At 41.8% G+C, this 21,660-nt stretch overlaps 1 protein-coding gene across 1 annotated transcript in view; it reads right to left on the reverse strand.

The window, feature by feature from the left end:
- Nucleotides 1–1,129: 1,129 nt before the first annotated feature.
- Nucleotides 1,130–21,660, reverse strand: part of LOC143276039 (ATP-binding cassette sub-family A member 2-like) — a 98,718-nt gene continuing 78,187 nt past the window's right edge. Inside the window, exons 44-50 of the mRNA XM_076580426.1 lie at nucleotides 19,662–19,803; nucleotides 17,383–17,517; nucleotides 16,085–16,188; nucleotides 15,310–15,514; nucleotides 13,483–13,620; nucleotides 11,688–11,972; nucleotides 1,130–9,541 (exon numbers count right to left, since the gene is read on the reverse strand). Coding sequence (XP_076436541.1) covers nucleotides 9,515–9,541; nucleotides 11,688–11,972; nucleotides 13,483–13,620; nucleotides 15,310–15,514; nucleotides 16,085–16,188; nucleotides 17,383–17,517; nucleotides 19,662–19,803 — 1,036 coding nt within the window. The 3' untranslated portion in view covers nucleotides 1,130–9,514. The remainder of the gene's footprint in view (nucleotides 9,542–11,687; nucleotides 11,973–13,482; nucleotides 13,621–15,309; nucleotides 15,515–16,084; nucleotides 16,189–17,382; nucleotides 17,518–19,661; nucleotides 19,804–21,660) is intronic.

Below are 21,660 nucleotides of genomic sequence, written 5' to 3' on the forward strand. Positions count from 1 at the left end.
TCCTTTACATGTGACTTGTGCTGCCTTTTCTCTCTGTTCGTTTGGCATCTTCGGATTGTTTTCTTTTTTCTCACATGGAATCTGTACTGCTTTCTCACCATTCAAATGTATCAGTCTAGCAACATCTTGCCTTTGCAAGTATATGTTGAGCTTTGTCAAGTTCATAGTGTAACCCACCTGCGGTTATGTTGGGTTGCGAGGATTATGTTGGGTTTCAACATATTTTTCAGTACTGCATTTGACATTCATATGGATTTTTCAGTTGTGTATTTGACAAGTGTATGGATTTTTTTGTCCATTTTATTCTATTCCTCACTGTGTACAGAAGTGGAAGAAAACTGCAGAAGGTACTTGTCAGTGTACTTTTCTTAGGTAGATCTTGGCTGAGCTTGGGTCATTCAGCACCTCAGTTTGTCATTCCGTGTGGATATAACTCAGATCCAGTGTTTCGTTGATGGGGCCTTGTTTTTCATTCAGTTTATAGCAGGAGTCTTTAACTTTAGCTCTTATAATATTGGATCATGTGAGAACATGCATTCTGATTGGAGCTTCAGGGATGGGTGTGAGACTTGTAGCTTTGTGCCAGCTGTTTGGATTGTCAGTCATTTGCTGCCCCAGGCAGCATCACCTTGTTGTTCATCCAAAGTCTTCATAGTCCATCCGCTTTCAGGATCTTCTCTCACACTTCCAGCATCAGCAGTCAACATGGAGTTATAATGTTAGCCAGGAGGCCACACACTAGAGAAGTCAATGCACCACTGCAGAATCACTTTGGTGATGATCAGCAGTGCCTGTTCTGTGTTCTCATTCAGACAGACTAAACATGCCTCCTCTGCTGATCAGTGGTGACAATAATTGGTCTGTGGAGTCTTGGATGTGGAGACAACACCATGTCTGTCTAATGACAGTGCCCCACAAATCTGCTCCCACTGGAGTTTTGTTTTTTGGGAGGAGAGGGGTGTGTTTGGTGATTGCTTGCTGGAGTTGCTTAGCAGTGTTTGTGTTGCTGTTGGGTAGCAAAGCTCTTAACTACAGTAAATCTGAGAGATGGGCATCCATTTTTCCTTTCCTTTTGAGTATGGATATAAGTTTCCGCACTCTCAAATACTCAGGCACAAATATGCAGGCATTGGCATTTTTTCTTTTTTTTATTTCAATTGCAGTGAGAACATGGATGAATTTTTATAAATCTGATTTCTGGAAACAAAATGCTCAGTAATTATAAGCCTTGTGATTGTCACAGGGCAAAAAAATGTCACTGCTATGCACAAAACATTTTATGTTCATTGCCAAAGAAATTGCCCGTGATAATGATAATCAACTGGATGAACAAGACATAACTTTAAACATGAAAACTCACAATTCATCCTTTCAGCACATTGTATCAGCCACACTTGACCAGAGGAACAAATTGTTGCAGTGTGGGAGGGGATACTGAAGGTCAAAACGTGGGTGGAATATTTCCATTACTTCACCACTAGAATTATTTTAACTGTCCATTCGAGGATGGGTATCACAGCCATCAAACAGGGCTGAAAATGTGGTCCAGGAGGAAAAAATCAAAAACCAGGGTGGATATGGGTTTGGGTTTTTTTTTGTGTGTAGTACTGACATGAATTCAATGGTTATACCTTAAAACACATCTTGTGATGGAATTATGAAGATAAAGTGTCACAGCAGTGGTACTGACATAAATCCCAATCAAGTGATACTGGTTTACACACATTCCCCCCAATGCCCCTTTGTGCTTCAGTGTCTGAAAGAAACACGGCTGAATCTCCTTGGCACACGTGTGCACTCCACTGCTGCGATAACAGTATTATGACCTTACTTTAGGGTCAGTTAGTACTTCATTGAGATGTTACTTACAAAAGGTGGACAACGGAGAGAATCCAGTCACAGGGAAAACTGAAACGAGTATCTTCAACTGGATGTTGGGTACCTTATTCAGGGGAAATAACTTTACTTCAGCAGGCTGCACCATAATTGTTTGTTGTAAACTGCCAGTTATCACCTTTATCTTGATTCACTGTTGGGTGGTGGATGGGTTCCTTTGTTATCAGACACATCAACAAAAACTTGATAATCAGTAAACCAGGACAGCAGTAAGATAGCATGCTGCACAAATCCTGGCCAAATAGAGACATGTACACCAAAGCTTCCATATCCCATTTCCTACGTAAAGAAAATGGCAGTTAAAAAACAGGATCACTCAGTTAATGACAGTTTCTTTCTTCAAAATTTTTGGAACATAACAGAAGCAGCAGCCAATGTGAGGGAACTCAGACACTGAAGGTGATCATTTTCAAACAGCAGAGATGTTTGATCAAAACAAAACAAACAAAAATGAGAGACTAAGTAGTGCATGGATATTTCTCAGTACTGGGCAACAGAAGAAATACCTGGAGATAGTCGGCAAAGTATGTGAGACAAATGGTAAGTTATGCATTCCGTTTTTCATTATTTGCTAAGGAGCCACCATGGCAGAACTGGGCTTTGGACCTCGATGCACTTTCCCCTGTGACCAAGGTTGGAGGCTCCATTTCAGCCTGGTGTCCACGGGAAAGGCGCTGCACTCGTTCCCTCACTCCGCCCAGGTGTGAATGGATGCCTGACCAGTTCGGGAAGGGTTAGAACAGAAGCAAAGGATTGAACCCCACCTTCAAATGCCAAGCCCTCGTCACAGTGATCATGATTTTACTGCCCCAATGGACATAAAAGACTATCTGACCTTTAACCTTATTATTTGCAAAAACTCAAGTAATGCTGTGAATGATTCAAGAATTCTAAAATACCCCGCATTCTACGGCATGGAATTATGCACTTCAGGTTGAGGGTGAAGAGAAAGTACTGGCAGTCTAAATTATCTTTGCTTTTGCTGTCTGACTTTTCGGTAAAATTGAAGCGTGCAGTGTTTGTGAGACCGACTGACTAGCCATCTTTACCAGCAGAGAAAAAGACTGTTGATAAAAATCATGCAAAGCCAAAGAGATTATCAGAAATGCATGGCAGTAATTGCATGGCAGTCAGAAACGAGACTTCCTCCTGGATCCGTCAGTGATACTGCACAGAAATAACTTACTCTTGGTTGCCAAAAGAGAAATGTACAGAGGGTAAAAGTTCTCCAGTGACAGAACAATGTTCATGTCCACACAAATAATAATGTCCGCAGTGTTGAAGGTTGTAAACCAAGAAAAGAAATATAAAAATGTATCAGGGTTGACTCAAACATGGAATCATCCACGCCTGGAACTGTGGCAACTTCACACCAACAAACTCTTTGCCTTTTTAAATAAGAGAATGTCTTCTACAATATGGATCAAAACCAAACATGAAAACATGTCTGAACTACAAATACTGGACATCTTGTTTCCTGAAAAACATTTGCAAAAAACACACAAAAAAGAACGCACTCAGACAATACAATTTGCAAAATGTGATGCTGCTGCATCTTTGCTATGCTAAAAGGGAACAAATTTTCGCATTTCATTTGCACTTAAATATTCAATGCGTAGTGGAATTTCCCAGTAAAAAGCACCTTTCAGTAGAACTACAGTTCCAGGGATGTTCCCAACTGTCATATAAGAAAAAATACAAAAGGGTAACAACAGATGAGCTTGTAAAAACCTATTATTCCTAGAAAGGTTGGGGGTGGAAAGTGGACACAGCAACAAACACAGCAACAAACAAACAAAAAAAAACAACCAAAAAAATCCAAGTTATATGCAAACAAACAATCAGACATTGCAAACCAAAGAACATGTTTTCACGCTGGGGAAGAAAAGTGAAACTGGCACATTCATGAGGAAGAAGTTACAGATGATTACCTCCAAATTATTGAATACACACATCTTTCTCCATGACCTTGCCTGGAGACTTGGACCATGGGGAAAAAAAAGACAAAAAAAAAGAAGATAATTCTTGGAAACTGGCATAGTCTGTAAACAATGAAGTCTGTAAACAATTAAAATAATAGTAAATATTGAACCATTCATCTGACAGTCACTTTTCTCGAGGGATGAAAATATGGCATTTTATCAGCAACTGCTGTAGCTCCAGCTTCCAAAAATAGCTTCATCACACACAAATAGCGAACAAAAGAAAAAAAATCAAACAAATTTCCATTTCTTCACGTTGGCTGAGGGATACAAGTGGCTTAGTTTTGATTGACACGTCAGCTTTGTTCCACTTTTTATTGTTTTCTATCACTTTTCAAGCATTTAAAAAAAATAATAAGCACCTGCTATGGAATGACGCAGTCATGGCCCAAAATAGCTAACGATCTCAGTTTTCTCACTCCACTAAAGCAGAGATCTGGATAACAGTCTTCCAGAGAGGATGAAAAACCATCAGTTCAGTTTCAGTTTCAGTTTCAGTAGCTCAAGGAGGCGTCACTGCGTTCGGACAAAACCATATACGCTACACCACATCTGCCAAGCAGATGCCCGACCAGCAGCGTAACCCAACGCGCTTAGTCAGGCCTTCTTACAGCATGCAGACCAGCCAATCACAAATACATTGGACTTTCAGGAGGGATTCTGCAGCCCTCCTCACATTGCACAAGCTCCAGAAGAATTACCCCAACTTCACAAATAATTTGTGATTACAAACATGATTATAAACAGCTTTAAATCACACTGATTCAGTCACTCATTCATCATCATCAATGGCCGAGATCAAAATGGGCTGCGAGCAAGAAATCTTGGAGGTCCTAGGTCTGTTTTAAATAAACGTTAAGTTGGAAGCGACTATGACTGGGTCTAAACAGACACTTTTAGGTTGTTTCCCCCTATCCCACACCCCATGACTAAATAAATGATTGCACTTTCCTGAAACTAAAAGCCATTTTCTGTTGTTAAACTTCCTTGTCCTTTTATTTTCATTATTCTATCTGTATTCAAACTAATTTCTACCCTTACAAAGAACACACAAACATTTTAGACTCGGAATCTGGCTGTGATAATCATTATACAGTGGCAGGCATACATACTGTGCATAAAGTATCGCAGGGAAAAATCTTTGTTTTAAATTATAAAAAAATGTATGTACACAATACGGCAAGCAAAAATGTCTATTATGACACCACTCACTGGCACTCAAACAATGTACGGCAGTAATTTTTTTCCCATGCAGAGTTATATTGCAGTGGAGGAGATACAAGCAAGCTGATAAATAAATCTGTCGGAACAAAATGGACGTGAAATTATCACAGCAGCACATGTAGAAAGTACCGAGGGTATGTATCCACACCTTATAAAATCCCTCCATTGGTTGTAATACCCACACTGTATGTATACCACACACAATCCCTCAATTTGTAGGAATATCCACAATATATCTATACCATGCACAATCCCTCAATTTGTAGGAATATCCACAATATACCATGCACAATCCCTCAATATGCAGGAATATCCACAATATATCTATACCATGCACAATCCCTCAATTTGTAGGAATATCCACAATATATCTATACCATGCACAATCCCTCAAGTTGTAGGAATATCCACAATATATCTATACTATACACAATCCCACAAACTGCAGGAAGTATCCAGGGTATATATGTGCACCTCATCCACAATCTGTTGGAATATCCAATGATATATCTACACCACTCAGACTCCTTCAGTCTGTAGGAATATCCAGGATAAGTATACCATACGCAATCTGTTGAGATATTCAGGAATATCCAGGATATCTATGTTACAGAACTGTTCACTCTGTTGGAACATCCAGTATAAGTATACCATACACCACCTGTTGAGATATCTATGACACTCAGTCCTTCCATCTGTAGGAACATACGGGATACTTTCTCTATACCATACACAATCCAATTTGTAGGAATATCCAGGTTATATCTATGCCACACAACCCTTCAATCTGTAGGAATATCCGGGATTCTTTATCTATACCATACACAATCCAATATGTAGGAATTACCAGGTTATATCTATGCTACACAATCCTAAAATCTGTAGGAGTATCTACAGTATGCCACACAATCCTTCAATCTGTGAGGAATAACCACAATATATCTATGCCACACAATACTCCAATCTGTTGAAATATCCAGGATATATCTATGCCACACAATACTCCAATCTGTTGAAATATCCAGGATATATCTATGCCACACAATACTCCAATCTGTTGAAATATCCAGGATATATCTATGCCACACAATACTCCAATCTGTTGAAATATCCAGGATATATCTATGCCACACAATACTCCAATCTGTTGAAATATCCAGGATATATCTATGCCACACAATACTCCAATCTGTTGAAATATCCAGGATATATCTATGCCACACAATCCTATAATCTGTCGCAACATCTGGGATACATATATACATCATACACAATGCGTAGAAACATCAGGGATACATCTTCACAGTATATATCATCCAATCTTCCAAAATCTGTACAAAAGAGAAAAACATTCTGAAGTGGAAATGATCCCCCCACCCCACCCACCCTCCCCCCAAAAAAGGCTCAGTTAAATTTAAACAATAAACATATACAGTAATTCTTCGTTCCATCAAACACACGACTTGCAGTCAACGATGCTTGGTATTTCTCACCTCCCCACATGCAGGTAAATGAAAAGTACTTGAGTTCACATCCAAACACTTGGCTCCAGTGGTTTACCATTTGAATGTCTTTTGACACATAGACCTCCATGGATGGTATAAAGCAAAGTTAAAAACAAGCAAAAAGTATCTATCTTTGTGATGGAGGTAAACTAAATGCTAGAAACCTTACTTCACACGCTCTCATGACATGAAAAATAGAGAATGGAATAAAACACTATCATATAAGCTAATGTTTTCAAAGCGAAAAAAGAAAAAAATGAAAGAAAAAATTCATGTTTCATGGTTTGTTTGTTTTTTGTCTGAGGAGATTTTAATAATTCAGCATCTGAATAAGACTCAAGGAATAATAATGATATAAAAACAAGCATTTGCAGTGACACTACTGCCTGGGGATTGAGATCAAGAGTTCTTTCTTTTTGAGACAATCACAGCCATGGAAAGACAAATGAACGTGATGAGCAAGTGTACAGCAACTACAATGACACATCCTGAGCTTTTCCAATGTCAAGGATGAAAAAAGAAAGCACGCTGATTTGAGACAAAAGTCTTAAAAGTTATGCAGATGTTGGTTTTTTTGTCCAAACCAAATGTCAACACCTTCTGGAAGCATCATTTCATTACATGAAACATACATGTACCCCTGCTTTGATGGAAATTATGTATCAGGTCTTGACAGACATTTTTGCGTTCATCGTTTCTTTGTTGTTGTTTTTGTTGTTGTTGTTGTTGTTGTTGTTGCTCAGCAATCTGACAAATCTATCATCACATGATTGAAACACTTCATTCAGACTTTGCATGAAAACTTTAGGAAGTGTATAATGAAACAAAAACATCTAATGTTATTTAATTACCTAAATATTAGCAACATAAGAATATCAGCAACATGAAAATATCAAATTCACACACACGCACACACTCATCACCAGAAATGTCAGATCACACACAATCATATATTTGGATGAGTGAAACTCCGAGATGTCATGAAGCAGACTGCCATAAATACCAACTTCCAGAGGTAATAATTTCTGAAATGTTAGCTCTTCAAACATCTTGGTTATAAAGCCATTTGAGATGGGAAAGCGTAGTATTCAGAAGTAATAAATGTGACAGAATCTGTATTACTTTAAAGCAAACACATGCCTTCTTTTTATCATCCATTTAAGAAAAAAAGAGGTATAAAAAAAAGAAAAGAAAATGATCTGGAAAAAGAAAAAGAAAAAAGATAATGACAATCTGAGGTGAGCATAATGTAAGTGTGCTACCTTTTGAAAAAAAACTGGTTGGGGGAATATGCCCCACTTTCTAATCCAAAAGTGACAAGCTAGCATGCATTCTACAAAAAAAAATCAGACGAATATCAAAAATGTCTAGTTTGGTCATGGATAAAGAGAAAGGTTGCAGTGATCCCATTTTGACATGACAAAGGCACGAAACAGACTGCAGTGCACAGCCCTGTGCAGAATGCTCACCACATGAACGGTACCTCGAGGCACACAACACTTCTCAAACAGGTCCTTGGCACTGGGACTGGAAACGTTCTAGCTGTTTGCTAAAAGTTCTTAACATGTGGATGGTGGGGGAAACAATGGAAATGTAACACCCCCAAACAGAGCCGGGTGGGATGGGAAACAGTCATGCACGTAAAAGCCTTCTTGATACCAGTGAAGGGGGGTGTTGGCTGATCACACACACACACACAGAAGATGGCGATGCAAAGAAGGTTTATGGGAGGGCAAACATTTTTACGGCAGACAACAAAAACACAAAACAAAACAAACAAAAAATCATCTAGGAAAATACAGAGAAATGATGACTCACTCAAACTACAACTACAAATGCTGCGACTGAATGCTTCAGTACTTTAGGATTCCTCCCTGTGAAAAACATAAATGTGATGAATAATGTATCTCAACAAAATACCAAAAATAAATAATGAATAAACAAAATTAAAAAAAAAAAAAAATGTGACGTAGTTCAACTGAAATGTTAGAGAATTTGTGCATGTACATCTGTTGAAGACTTAAACTGTACAAACACAATATCTCCCTGGACACGGAAGCAAAGCGTCGAAAAGTGTGTGCTCTTCAAAAGGTGCCAAGTTTACTCCATGAAACATTTCCAGGGAGTTGATAGGGGAGACACGAAGGGTTGGGAGGGGGGGGGGGGGGGGTGGGGGGGGGAGGTGGGGGAGTCCTCCATGAACAGAAACAACATTCACACAGTAAGTAGCCAGCAACAGAGAACGTCTCGCTGAAAAGTGTGTCAACCAAAACACAAGTGATGACAAAAATGATCCCTGGGTTTGTAGCAGTTCATTACTTCAGCTATGGTGATTCAGTTAGTCCATTCATACAAAAGGACAAGATTTTTTGTTGTTTGTTTGTTTGTTTGTTTGTTTGTTGTTTTTTTGGTGGGGTGGGGGGTAGTTTAGAACACATGATCACAACCTTTCTCTCCTGATGCGGGAAAAAAAAACACCCAAAAAACAAAAAACAACAACATTCAGTACAGTCAGCTTTAATGCAGACTGGCCATGAGAACGACAAGCCTGTTATCTGTGACAGTGAAGAAAAAGCTGAGAAAAAAATAAAAACAAACAAAAAACCAGAAAAAGAAAAGCACCTGATCGCAGAATCACAGGATGTCGGGGTTTTTTGTGTGTTTTTTTATTTTTAACACCCTATTTTCCTACACACCATCTTCACCTTGTTGTTTCAGCTTCACAGTCCAGTAACTACTGTCATGCACCATTAACAGGAAAAGAAGGTTCATGCTGGGTCACCGAGCGTGGACGTGTCTCTTTCACCAAAAAAGCTGAAACAGTGCGTGTCCTCCCTCCTCAACCTCCTGCCAGGGTCAGGGTGCAGGGGTCAAAGGCCGGATGCAAAGGTTGGCTGCAAGCTGCTTTCACAAAGGCATCAGAGTAAGGCGTGTCTGCAACGAGAAATTCTTTGCTTGGTGAAGGGGGAGTGGCTTGGAGAGCCAACAATTGAGAGAGAGAGAGAGAGAGAGTGTGTGTGTCTGTATCTGTGTGTGTGTGTGTGAGAGGAGCTTCTTTGTGCATATCTGTGTCCGTGTGTGTGTGTGTGTGTGTGTGTGAGTACATGCAGAGCTAGAGAAAAACATTTTGATCTTCATTCAGATCAGATTCACTGGCATCCCCCCAAGGTCCCTTATCCTGAACCCCAACCCCCCTCCGCCCCCACGTCCCACTGCCACACCTGGTTTGTCCTGCCTCAGTTCAACAGACACACATTTACCTGGACTCAAACAGTGAATGGAGGGCTGAAAGAAATGGAGTGTCTCCTGTAACTCCCCTCTCTCTCTTTCTACATACAAACCAATGCAGACACACTTAAACAAACATCAATGTACTTCATGTACTGCATAGCAAATCCTTTTTAACATTTCTTCCTCTTTTAAAGCCAAACCTCAAAAGAAACAAGAGAGGCAAGGCCTTCAAGACTCACTTGTGATACACTTTAAAAAAAAAATCTAATCATTATAATGTGTTCTGTATTTGTTAATATAAAGTTTCGCGTTAAAAAAAAGAAGAAAAAAAAGTCCTAACCAGATTCGAACCCCGCGTGTTCCGGTGAGAAGAAACTGTCTTATCCATTACACTATCATGGCTCCTTAACTGACGTTCTAAAATTTAACATTTGAACATACTTTTTTAAAGGGCGATAAATCAATTGTGGTATTCGCAGTGAGAACGCTGTTTAAATCATATTATTCTGGTGTATCTTGGGCATTCAAAAAAATCTTTAAGGGCAATAAAAAATTCTTTTTAATGGCTATCGCCGCAATCACACTGCAACATTTAGCCGTTTTCACTAGATCTAGATAGATGTACAAGTTTAGTTACACCCGCCGGGAATGTAGTACGACACGGCTGATTCAATTTCTCTTTTATGTTCATTCTAGTTTTATAGTTTTAAAGCTGATATGAAAATTTATTGTTTTGTTAAACTAATAACATGTAGAGCCAAGTACAAGTACTTCTAAACGTCGTAAGAAGAGAAAAGGACTTCATTTTGAGGAAAGTCAAGACTGGAAATTTTTTCGTTTCATCGTGATCAGTTCAAGGGTATTAACTCGCATGGTTTACAATTTTTAACTGTGAATTCCGACTGATTCTGTGGATATTTTTATGGCAGTTTGGGGCATAATCCAGTAGGTGATGAGGCGTTCACAAATCTTTCTTTGAATAAATATTTAATGGTCTCCTTCTCCAACTTTCCATTACATGTTGTCGTGTATTGTCCATTGAATATAGGATTGAACGGGCAGGTCAACAACTTGAAACAAAATGGCGTCGTTCGCATTCACGAAGAATATGAGCACGCACTTTGAATGTGTATAAATATGTGTATGCAATTGATTTTTGACCATGACCTTCAGGGCTCAGCCAACAGATCTGTAAAGTCCACTCGTCATATTGATTTTAGTATTTTCTGAAAAAGACCACTTGGGCGAATGAACATAGTGAAAGCCCTGTACACTGATAGTAAAACACACATGCTTTTTATGTACTGAGTATAATTTCAAAATGTAATGTTTAAGATGAGAAAGATCAGTTTAAAGCAAATTAAGTCCCCTAGCATTAATTACAGAGTAATTTCCCTTTTTTACTATCTGCACCAAAACGTTTGCAAAATAAATAAAACTTCCTTGCTTAGCAAAAGAAGTTCCTGTTCGAACAAAAAATGATAATGACTGTTCTTGTTTTTGTGTCAGAATATCAGATCAAAGTGCCAAGTTTAAAGAATACAAAAAAATATAAATATAACAGTAAATGCAGTTTGCATATAATTTGGCCTCATTATTTTATTTTTTTGTGCCCATCCCAGAGGTGCAATATTGTTTTAAACAAGATCACTGGAAAGAACTGAATTTTTCCTATTTTTATGCCTAATTTGGTGTCAACTGACAAAGTATTTGCAGAGAAAATGTCAATGTTAAAGTTTACCACGGACACACAGACACACACAGACACACACACACACAGACAACCGAACACCAGGTTAAAACATAGACTCACTTTGTTTACACAAGTGAGTCAAAAAAAGGCCCTCACCCCATCAGCCTGGTCCATCTGAAGCATGGCATCGTCATCGCCATCATCACTCAGATCCATCACGTCGGGGGACTCCCCCCCTCCTGGCCTCAACAAGGGATCGTCGTCATCCTCCCGGCCCCCACCACCCCCTCCCCCTCCCTGGCTGCTGCGCCGATTGCTCCACTGCTCCAGGGCCGAGCGGGCACGACTCCGTCCCGACAGCCACGACCGTCGGCGAGGCTGGGTGGCCTCCCTTTCGTCCCGCACGATCTCCACTTGCTTCTTCACGAAGTTGATGAACACCTGGGATGGAGAAGTGTACAGGGGTCAGAAACATCCACCTGCCCATCATTCTGTTGTGGTTCATGCCTGCTGGGTATTTTCCTGTCTCCATAACCCACCGAACACTGACATGGGTTACAGGATCTTTAACGTGCGCATTTGATCTTCTGCTTGTGTATACACACAACGGGTGTTCAGGTACAAGCAGGTCTGCACATATGTTGACCTGGGAGATCAGAAAAATCTCCACCCTTTACCTGCCAGGCGCTGTTACTGTGATCTGAACCCGGGACCCTCAGATTGAAAGTCCAACACTTAAACCACTCGGCTATTGCGCCCGTCAACCACTTTCAGGACCACTTTGAACGATAGTGATTGATAACTAGTTGTGCGATTCCATAGAAAGTATGCCAAAATACATGTGTGCATGATATGACATTTTACTTTAAGCATACTACTGAACTGCACATTTTTACATAATGCCCATGTTTAATTATAGTATGATGTTTATGCCTTTGGCTGTGACTGTTGTATGTGTATGGCTGTGCTTACTGTATGTGTGGATTACTCTAAGTTAACTTTAGTATTTTGTATGTCCACCGTGATTATTGCATATTATGTGACTGTGATTATAGTATGTGGAATTTACTTTGTCGACATTCAAGCTTTTATGATTTCTACATATCTGGTATGTTTACTGTGATTGCTGCATTGTGTGACTGTAATTATTGTATGTAGGATTTACTTTAAGTCGGTATTCATGCTTTTATGTCTTCTGTGTAATACAATGAATGAATGTGATTTTTGTATATTATTTATGTGTTTTACACCACAAGTGGAGACAATGAATGATTCTATATTCTGTATTGTTCATGGCTAAAAAAAAGACAGTAATTCTTCTCTGCCACATGATGTTGTGCTACTTTGTGCATTAAATACCTTTAAATTTGCTGTTCTTACAAAGCTGAATGATAGCATGAAGATGCTTCTATCCTTTTTTTTTTTTTTTAATGTGTGGTCACTGGTTATGCTCAAAAGTAACATTTCATAGTTCCCCAAAATGAATCACAAAATTAGTCTGATTCTAAAACTGAATAAAACTGATGCACGAGACAGTTCCGTCTAATCAAATATAGTGTGCGCGTGTGCGCGCACGCACACACAAACACACACACACACACTAACCATATTCTGTTGAATTTTGTGTCAAACTTAGTATGGTTACAGTAACAAAACAATGTGACAAAATATGTCAAAAAGACGAGGAGCATTAGACAATCATCAATGAACAATGAGGAACAAAAGTTACTGTTCCTATGTTTATGCAGCAATACACAGGTAAGAAGACTTACATTATACATTCACTTAAGTTACTCAAGGAAGCGTCACTGATGATGATGATAATAATAAAAAAAATTAATAGATAAACATAATGATAACAATATATGGTCAATACATTAAAATACAGTGCAGGGAAAGATAAGAACAAGGCAAAGGACAGAGATAAACAACACAGCGAACACAGACTCACATTATCCAGGCTGTTCTGGGACACAGAGTAATCCTCCACATGCAGGTCGCTCTGGGCTTGCTCCAGCTGCTCAAAGAGCTGGCACAGGTTGACGGTTCGGGTCTTGATTTCGTACTGCACCAGGTTGAAGTGCTGCTCCTGTGGACACACCTCCGCCTTCACATCTCATGCTGTGTGCTGCCTCTATTTCTTCCTTCTAACCACTTACGCTGTGTGCAGCATGCACTTGGGAAAAGAACCCACAGCGACAAGACAGTTGTCCATGGCAAAATTCTTGTGGTAAAATCTATTCTTGGTATGCATGTGTGTTGGTGTATATGTGTATGTGATTGAAACCTGAGTGAATGACATGTCAAACAAATGATAAGCGCTGAAAGGCAGCTGTCAGTCGGCTCTACCCAGGCAGGCAGCCTGCTATGCAAATGGCTTTGTGTTTGTAAAGCACTGAGACCGCAGTCTCTGACTGAACATAAGTACTACATAAATATCAGTAATAACAACAGGTTAGCCACTAAAGATAAACACTTTCCCCTCAAAAGCAGGTTTAGAGAGGGCTGGGGGAGGTGCCCAACTCAGTCACCAAGCTGTCACTGTTATCATCTTTCTGACATCTTTCAGGGTTCTGTACCCTCCCGTTCTCTTCGCTCTGCTGCCGATGACAGAGCCTTCCATGGACCAAAATACAAAAGAGAACAGCACGGTGGTCCAGCCTTTTCATCATCTGCTGATCAGACATGGAACTCTTTGCCTCACCACGTCCGTCACAGCACCTCACTGCCTTCCTTTCAATCTAACCTCAAGACTTTCCTCTTCCAGCAGCATTTCCTCTAGACCCTCTCTCATTCATGAAGGTAGTTAGTTGATTGTGTAGGTATATTTGTAAAGCTGTATTGTGTGTGCATCAGATGTATATATATATGTATGAATGTTTGTATTGTATGTCCAAATCTGTATGCTCATATATATGTTTATTGTGTATGATTGTGAGTCGAGGACTGAGTGTGTTTTGTATGCATGTCTGTGTGGATTGTAAAGAGCTTTGTGCAATGAGGAAAGCGCTTATGTCCAGTTATCAGTATCATTACTATTATTATTATTATCAAAGAGAGGATGCTCCACTGGTCATGTCCTGTCCTGAAACAGAACAGGCACTACTGAGCACTACCGACATGACTCATGCTGCAGCAGTGCCAAGCCTGCCTTGCTGGGTCACCTCCTTGATGTGTGTCGGGAAGTGGGGGAAGGAGAAACCCCCTTTCTCTTTTTTCATCAAGATCAGAGCTTTTAATGGACACTGGCAGATATACTCTGGCATTCAAGTGGGGAGAACAGTTCAAATTTAACACTTTCTTTTTTTTGGTGTTCCATGTTGTCAGTGGCATTTTTTTCATGTTCCTACCCCCCCCCCACTCCCACCCCCTCTCCCTAAAGCTATCATCATACTTTTTCAGTATAATAATAAACAATAAATACAGAACTTTTTCATGTAAAATCAAACAATTAAAAAAACCCCAATAACTAAAATTCCTAATCTCCACAAACACTGGGGGGAAAAAAACACATGCAGGAAAAACAACATTTGTGACGTGTACTTTTATACGGAGAAATATAACCTTCTTAGCAAGGGAAGAAAAAAAGAAGAAAACAAAACAAAACACATGCAGAAAAAATAGACCCCCTTTTCCCACACTCTCCCCCCCCATCCCCCGCCCCCTAACCCACCGCCCCCTCCCCTCCAAACCAACCCCCTTCCCCCACACACACCCACCACCCCCACAAAAACAAACCACCCACCACACTACACCACACCACAGCACCAGTCCTCACCTTGAGGGTGGCCTCAGGAATGTTCCTCTGGACGAAGCGGAGGATGTCGCGCATGTTGCGCTCGTACTCGGGCCCGGCCACGCGGATGCTGAAGGTGTAGCCCTCCCCAAACTTGTTCTTGAGGTGCTGGGTGCTGCCCAGGCACTGGAACTTGCCGTTCACCATGATGGCCAGCCGTGTGCACAGCACCTCACACTCCTCCATGCTGTGGGCACAGGGGACGTAGGTCGTTGTTAGGGTTGGTGTGGTGTGGTGTGTTTGGTGTGGTTTGTTGGGGGTGTGTGTGGTGTGGTGTGGTGTGGTGTGGTGTATGTGTGGTGTGGTGGGGCGGTAGGTGTTGTGTTGAGTATGGTCTGTTGTGTGTCGTGTTGTGGTGTGGTGTGGTGTGGTGTGTGGGTGTGGTGTGGTGTGGTGTGGTGTGGTGTGGGTGGGTGTGTGTGTGTGTGTGTGTGTGTGTCTGGTGTGGTGTGGTGTGGTGTGGTGTGGTGTGGTGTGTGTGTCTGTGTGCTTGTGTGTGAGTGTGAGTGTACATACATGTGTTTCAGTGTATGTCTGTTCAGAGGCATTACGTGCTACTCCCCCTGCCCCATCCCCCCAAGCACAGCGTGACAGACTGACCTCCAGACTGACTGTGCATGTGTTTGTGTGTGTGAGCATGTGTGCACACTTTCCTGTGAGTTAATGTCCAGTCTGTGTGTTGAGAGGTGTGAAGTGCTGCACCCCTCTAGACACCCCCCCCCCCATATCCCCCTCCACCAACCCCTCCCAGACTGACCTGTGAGAGGTGAGCACCACAGAACGCCCGTCCTGTATCAAGCTGAGGATCAGGTTCCACAGGAAGCGCCGAGAGTGAGGGTCCATGCCAGTGGTGGGCTCATCCTGAAACACCAATCATTAAACCAATAAAACCAATAAAAAAGTTGTGATGGCCTAGAGGTAATGCGTCCACCTAGGAAGCGTGAGAATCTGACCGCGCTGGTTCGAATCACGGCTCAGCCGCCGATATTTTCTCCCCCTCCACTAGACCTTGAGTGGTGGTCTGGACGCTAGTCATTCGGATGAGACGATAAACTGAGGTCCCGTGTGCAGCATGCACTTAGCGCACGTAAAAGAACCCACGGCAACAAAAGGGTTGTTCCTGGCAAAATTCTGTAGAAAAATCCACTTCGATAGGAAAAACAAATAAAACTGCATGCAGGAAAAAATGCAAAAAAATGGGTGGCGCTGTAGTGTAACGACGCGCTCTCCCTGGGGAGAACAGCCTGAATTTCACATAAAAAAATCTGTTGTGATAAGAAGAAATACAAATACAAATGGAGACAGTTAACCAGTAAAACTGAAATTGTGTACCTAACACATGGAGACAGTTAACAAATAAAACTGAAGTTGTGTATCTTTTAATGGAAAGAGTTAACTGATAAAACTGAAGTGTCCTGAGCTTTTGAATTTTTAGATGAAACCCTCTTACTTGTGCATTTTTTTTATTTTACTTTCTCATCTGTTGATGAGTATAAGAATGAGACTGACAAAACTTTTCTGATTTGTTCTGAGCAGATGCTAACGTCTTTCGAACTGAACTTCATTTTGAAATTAGAAGAACAGAGAAGAGGAGATGAAGACGTTCCAGAACTGGATGTGGAATCATCCACCCTGTAAACCAGGTGGTCAACCCTGTAAACCATGTGATCCACCCTGTAAACCACCCTGAAAACCAGATGATCCACCCAGATAACTAGGTGATCCACCCTGAAATCCACCCTGAAAACCAGATGATCCACACTGAAAACCAGGCGATCCACCCAGATGATCCACCCTGAAAACCAGGAGATAACAGGAGATCCACCCAGAAAACCAGGAGATCCACCCAGATAACCAGAAGATCCACCCAGAAAACCAGGCGATCCACCCTGAAAACCAGATGATCCACCCAGAAAACCAGGAGATAACAGGAGATCCACCCAGAAAACCAGGAGATCCACCCAGATAACCAGAAGATCCACCCAGAAAACCAGAGGATCCACCCAGAAAACCAGAAGATCCACCCAGAAAACCTGGTAAGGGTGAGAGACCCACCATGAAGATGAGGGGAGGATGTCCGATGAGGGCGATGGCGGTGGACAGCTTCCTCTTGTTGCCCCCGCTGTAGGTTCCAGACAGCTTGTCGGCGTACTTGGTCAGGCCCAGCTTGGTCAGGGCCCACTCCACCACCTGCAGGGCACAGCACACACTGACGCTTCACTGTCATGACACACACTGACACTTCACTGTCATGACACACACTGACACTTCACTGTCATGACACACACTGATGCTTCACTGTCATGACACACACTGATGCTTCACTGTCATGACACACACTGACACTTCACTGTCATGACACACACTGATGCTTCACTGTCATGACACGCACTGATGTTTCACTGTCAAGACACACACTGACGCTTCACTGTCATGACACACACTGACACTTCACTGTCATGACACACACTGACACTTCACTGTCATGACACGCACTGATGTTTCACTGTCAAGACACACACTGATGCTTCACTGTCAAGACACACACTGACACTTCACTGTCATGACACACACTGACACTTCACTGTCATGACACGCACTGATGTTTCACTGTCATGACACACACTGACACTTCACTGTCATGACACACACTGATGCTTCACTGTCATAACACACACTGACACTTCACTGTCATGACACACTGACACTTCACTGTCATGACACACACTGACACTTCACTGTCATGACACACACTGACGCTTCACTGTCATGACACACACTGACACTTCACTGTCATGACACACACTGACACTTCACTGTCATGACACACACACTGACGCTTCACTGTCACGACACACACTGACACTTCACTGTCACGACACACACTGACGCTTCACTGTCACGACACACACTGACACTTCACTGTCACGACACACACTGACACTTCACTGTCACGACACACACTGACACTTCACTGTCATAAAACATTAACAATTCACTGTCATGATACACTGACACTTCACTGTCATAGTATACAGTGACACACATAAATGACTCAACAGACACTGAAACATCATCTACATGTCACAACCTACAGCAACACATCACCAACCACAAACACCAACACATCACAAACAACACAAACCAACACATCACTAGTATCACCTGCACATCACAACACAACCAACACATCATTGTCACTACACAAACCAACACATCACTGATATCACCTGCACATCACAACACACACCAACACATCACTGTCACTACACAAACGAACACATCACTGATATCACCTGCATGACACAACATGCCATTGTTCTTTTCCTTCTTTCATTCTCTCTCTCTCTCTTTTTTTCTTTTTCTTTTCTGTCTCATCATCTGCGTCTTTCAGTGGCATTACCCCCGACAGCACTCATTCTGTGTTCCCCAAACAGACACACCCAGAAATATCAGTGACACTCCCATAAACATGTCCACAAAGTGGAAGACTCTCAACTGTGTGGACAGTCTATCCTTCAACCATTTTAACTTTCCTCCATCCCAATCAAGGTACTCATTTATACCTGGGTGGAGCGAGGAAAAATTTGAGTAAAAGGAAATTTTTTTTCCTAAAATTACGTTTATCTAACATACTTACCGTGACCCACTGGTGCAGACTCCGACAGGGAGTCCGATTCCTGTCCTGTGCAAACTACTATCCGCCTATGCGGAGAAAACAAAAGTAGCTACGGCTGATAACCTTCCGGAAGTAGGTAACCTCCCCTCTGTATCCCTGTCTAGCTTCCTCTTTTTCCGGCAGCCATCTTGACTCCTGATCCTGTGCTCTTCATACGGCTCAGTTTTTTTCGTATTTATGTCTGTCTATCGATTCTTTGACACTCATGTTTTGTATTTGATGAAGACTTGTATCAGGTCACAAACTTACTTAGCTCGATCGAGCCAATCTATGGCACAATCTCAATCATAAGGGCCCTCTACCTCGGGTTCTCTCAACAATAGGTACAGGTACAGGTACAGTATTTGGGGCAGAAATTAAGCCTTGCGGCCTTTCCACGCCTCCTCCACTCCCTCCAGTCCACCCCAGACCACTACCACCTCCTACACCTCCTCCGGTGTCATCTCTGGGTTTGTTTACCCACAAAAAGGTCAGTTGTGCTGTTTCCTTATTTGACTCGATCGATTCGCGTCCGTGCTCCACCAAAACACAGCCTCAAACCCTGATCTCTGGTGACCTCTGGATCAAAAGTTCAACACCTAACCGATTCCGCCTCAGCACCTCACTAAAATGGAGCACACACATTCATTTCGGGGTAGGGGTGGGCCCAACTCACCTGTTTTTCATCCTTGGGTGGCACACCCCTCAGTCTGCAGTACAGCTGCAGGTGTTCACGAGCAGTCAGTTCATCGTACAGGGAATCGAACTGGGGACAGTAGCCGATGCTCTGCTGCACCTTCTTGATGTCCTTCAGTACACTGTGAACATATGTGTACCACTGTCAGTTCATGTGCATCACTGTTAGTCCATGTGCACCACTGTCGGTTCATGTGTACAAACTGTCAGTCCATGTGTACCTCCGTGAGTCCATGTGTATCATGGTCAGTCCATGTGTACCACTGTCAGTCCATGTCTACCACTACACCACTGTCAGTCCATGTACACTGTCAGTCCATGTGTATGATTGTCAGTCCATGTGTGCCACTCTCAGTCCATGTCATGTGTACCACTGTCAATCCATGTGCACCACTGTCAGTCCATGTGCACCACTGTCAGTCCATGTCTACCACTACACCACTGTCAGTCCATGTGTACCACCGTCATACCATGTGTACCACTGTCAGTCCATGTCTACCACTACACCACTGTCAGTCCATGTACACTGTCAGTCCATGTGTATGATTGTCAGTCCATGTGTGCCACTCTCAGTCCATGTCATGTGTACCACTGTCATTCCATGTGCACCACTGTCAGTCCATGTGCACCACTGTCAGTCCATGTCTACCACTACACCACTGTCAGTCCATGTGTACCACTGTCATTCCATGTGTACCACTGTCGGTCCATGTGTACCACTACACCACTGTCAGTCCATGTGTACCACTGTCATTCCATGTGTACCACTGTCATTCTATGTGTACCACTGTCAGTCGATGTGTTCCACTGTCAGTTCACACACGTCAGTTATTTACATATACACCATTATCAGTCAACACATCTGTTATCTATTATTGTCACTTATACCCCAGTCCACCACACATGGATCATGTTACAGCTGATTACACAGACATTAATCCTGTTGAACTTGTAAAAAAAAAACCCAAAAAAACCAACCCCCTCCCCAATATTTATAAAATAGCTGGAAAAGAAAATCAATTGCTGTCATATGCAAGCACACAAACCTAGGACACGTGTCTGACATTGAACATTTCATCAATTTTTCACCACTGGATTAAAGAAGAAAAAACCCGCACACATAAAAAATAATTAATAATACAAGAAAAGTTGTACATAACATGAAACAGGCGTACAAACAAAAAATTTCCAACGGGCATGTCACAGTCACATGTTACATGTGCAAAAAAGAATACAACATAACAAAAATGCCCAATCATCAAGCCCAGAAAAAGACACCCGAAAAAATATTAAAGGCTTTCTAGGAAAAAAAACCCACACAAGTGAATGAACCAACAAGCCTGAAAAGAAGAAGAAAACAAATAACAGAAAGAAAAGGAAAAAGACCGGAAGCAAAGAAAGTGATAGAAATAAGGAAATTTCTAGCACAAAATTTCCAGAGGGTGGGGATACTATCTATGCTGAAAGAGTCCCTGGCATCCCTGTGTGGGGGAGTCCCCTGTGTACCTCATGCTTGCTTCAACATGGCATCCACACTGAGTGAAGTGGGGGGCCGGGGGAGGGAAGGACACAGAAAACTGAGGAATATAAAGATAAAGAAGCAGAAAAAAAAGAAAAGAAAAAGCAGTAGCAGTACTAACAGTAGAAGCAATAGAAGAGTAAAGCATCCATCAATGCTCTGTATGTCTGTGTGCTGTATGTCAAGTCAAAAGTAGCTGATATCTGAACAGCAGTCTTTGACACATTTGGCAGGCATTTAAAGTGGATTCTCATCTGTGGTATATATATGTGGTGGTCTGGTGCTGGTGTGAGCACTTGTAAGGCCTTATTTGGGAATTTCAAAACGCCTGGACTAGTAGGGACTTTCATAGACCCTATAAACCCCACTAAAGCACAGTGGTTACCTGTAGCCATTAAAGGCTTGTCCAAAGGTAGGAGTAATTACAGAAGAGACTTACTCCCAAAACCACACTGCTAAT

The sequence above is a fragment of the Babylonia areolata genome, chromosome 31 (assembly GCF_041734735.1).
Source record: "Babylonia areolata isolate BAREFJ2019XMU chromosome 31, ASM4173473v1, whole genome shotgun sequence".
In the NCBI taxonomy this organism is placed as follows: domain Eukaryota; kingdom Metazoa; phylum Mollusca; class Gastropoda; order Neogastropoda; family Buccinidae; genus Babylonia; species Babylonia areolata.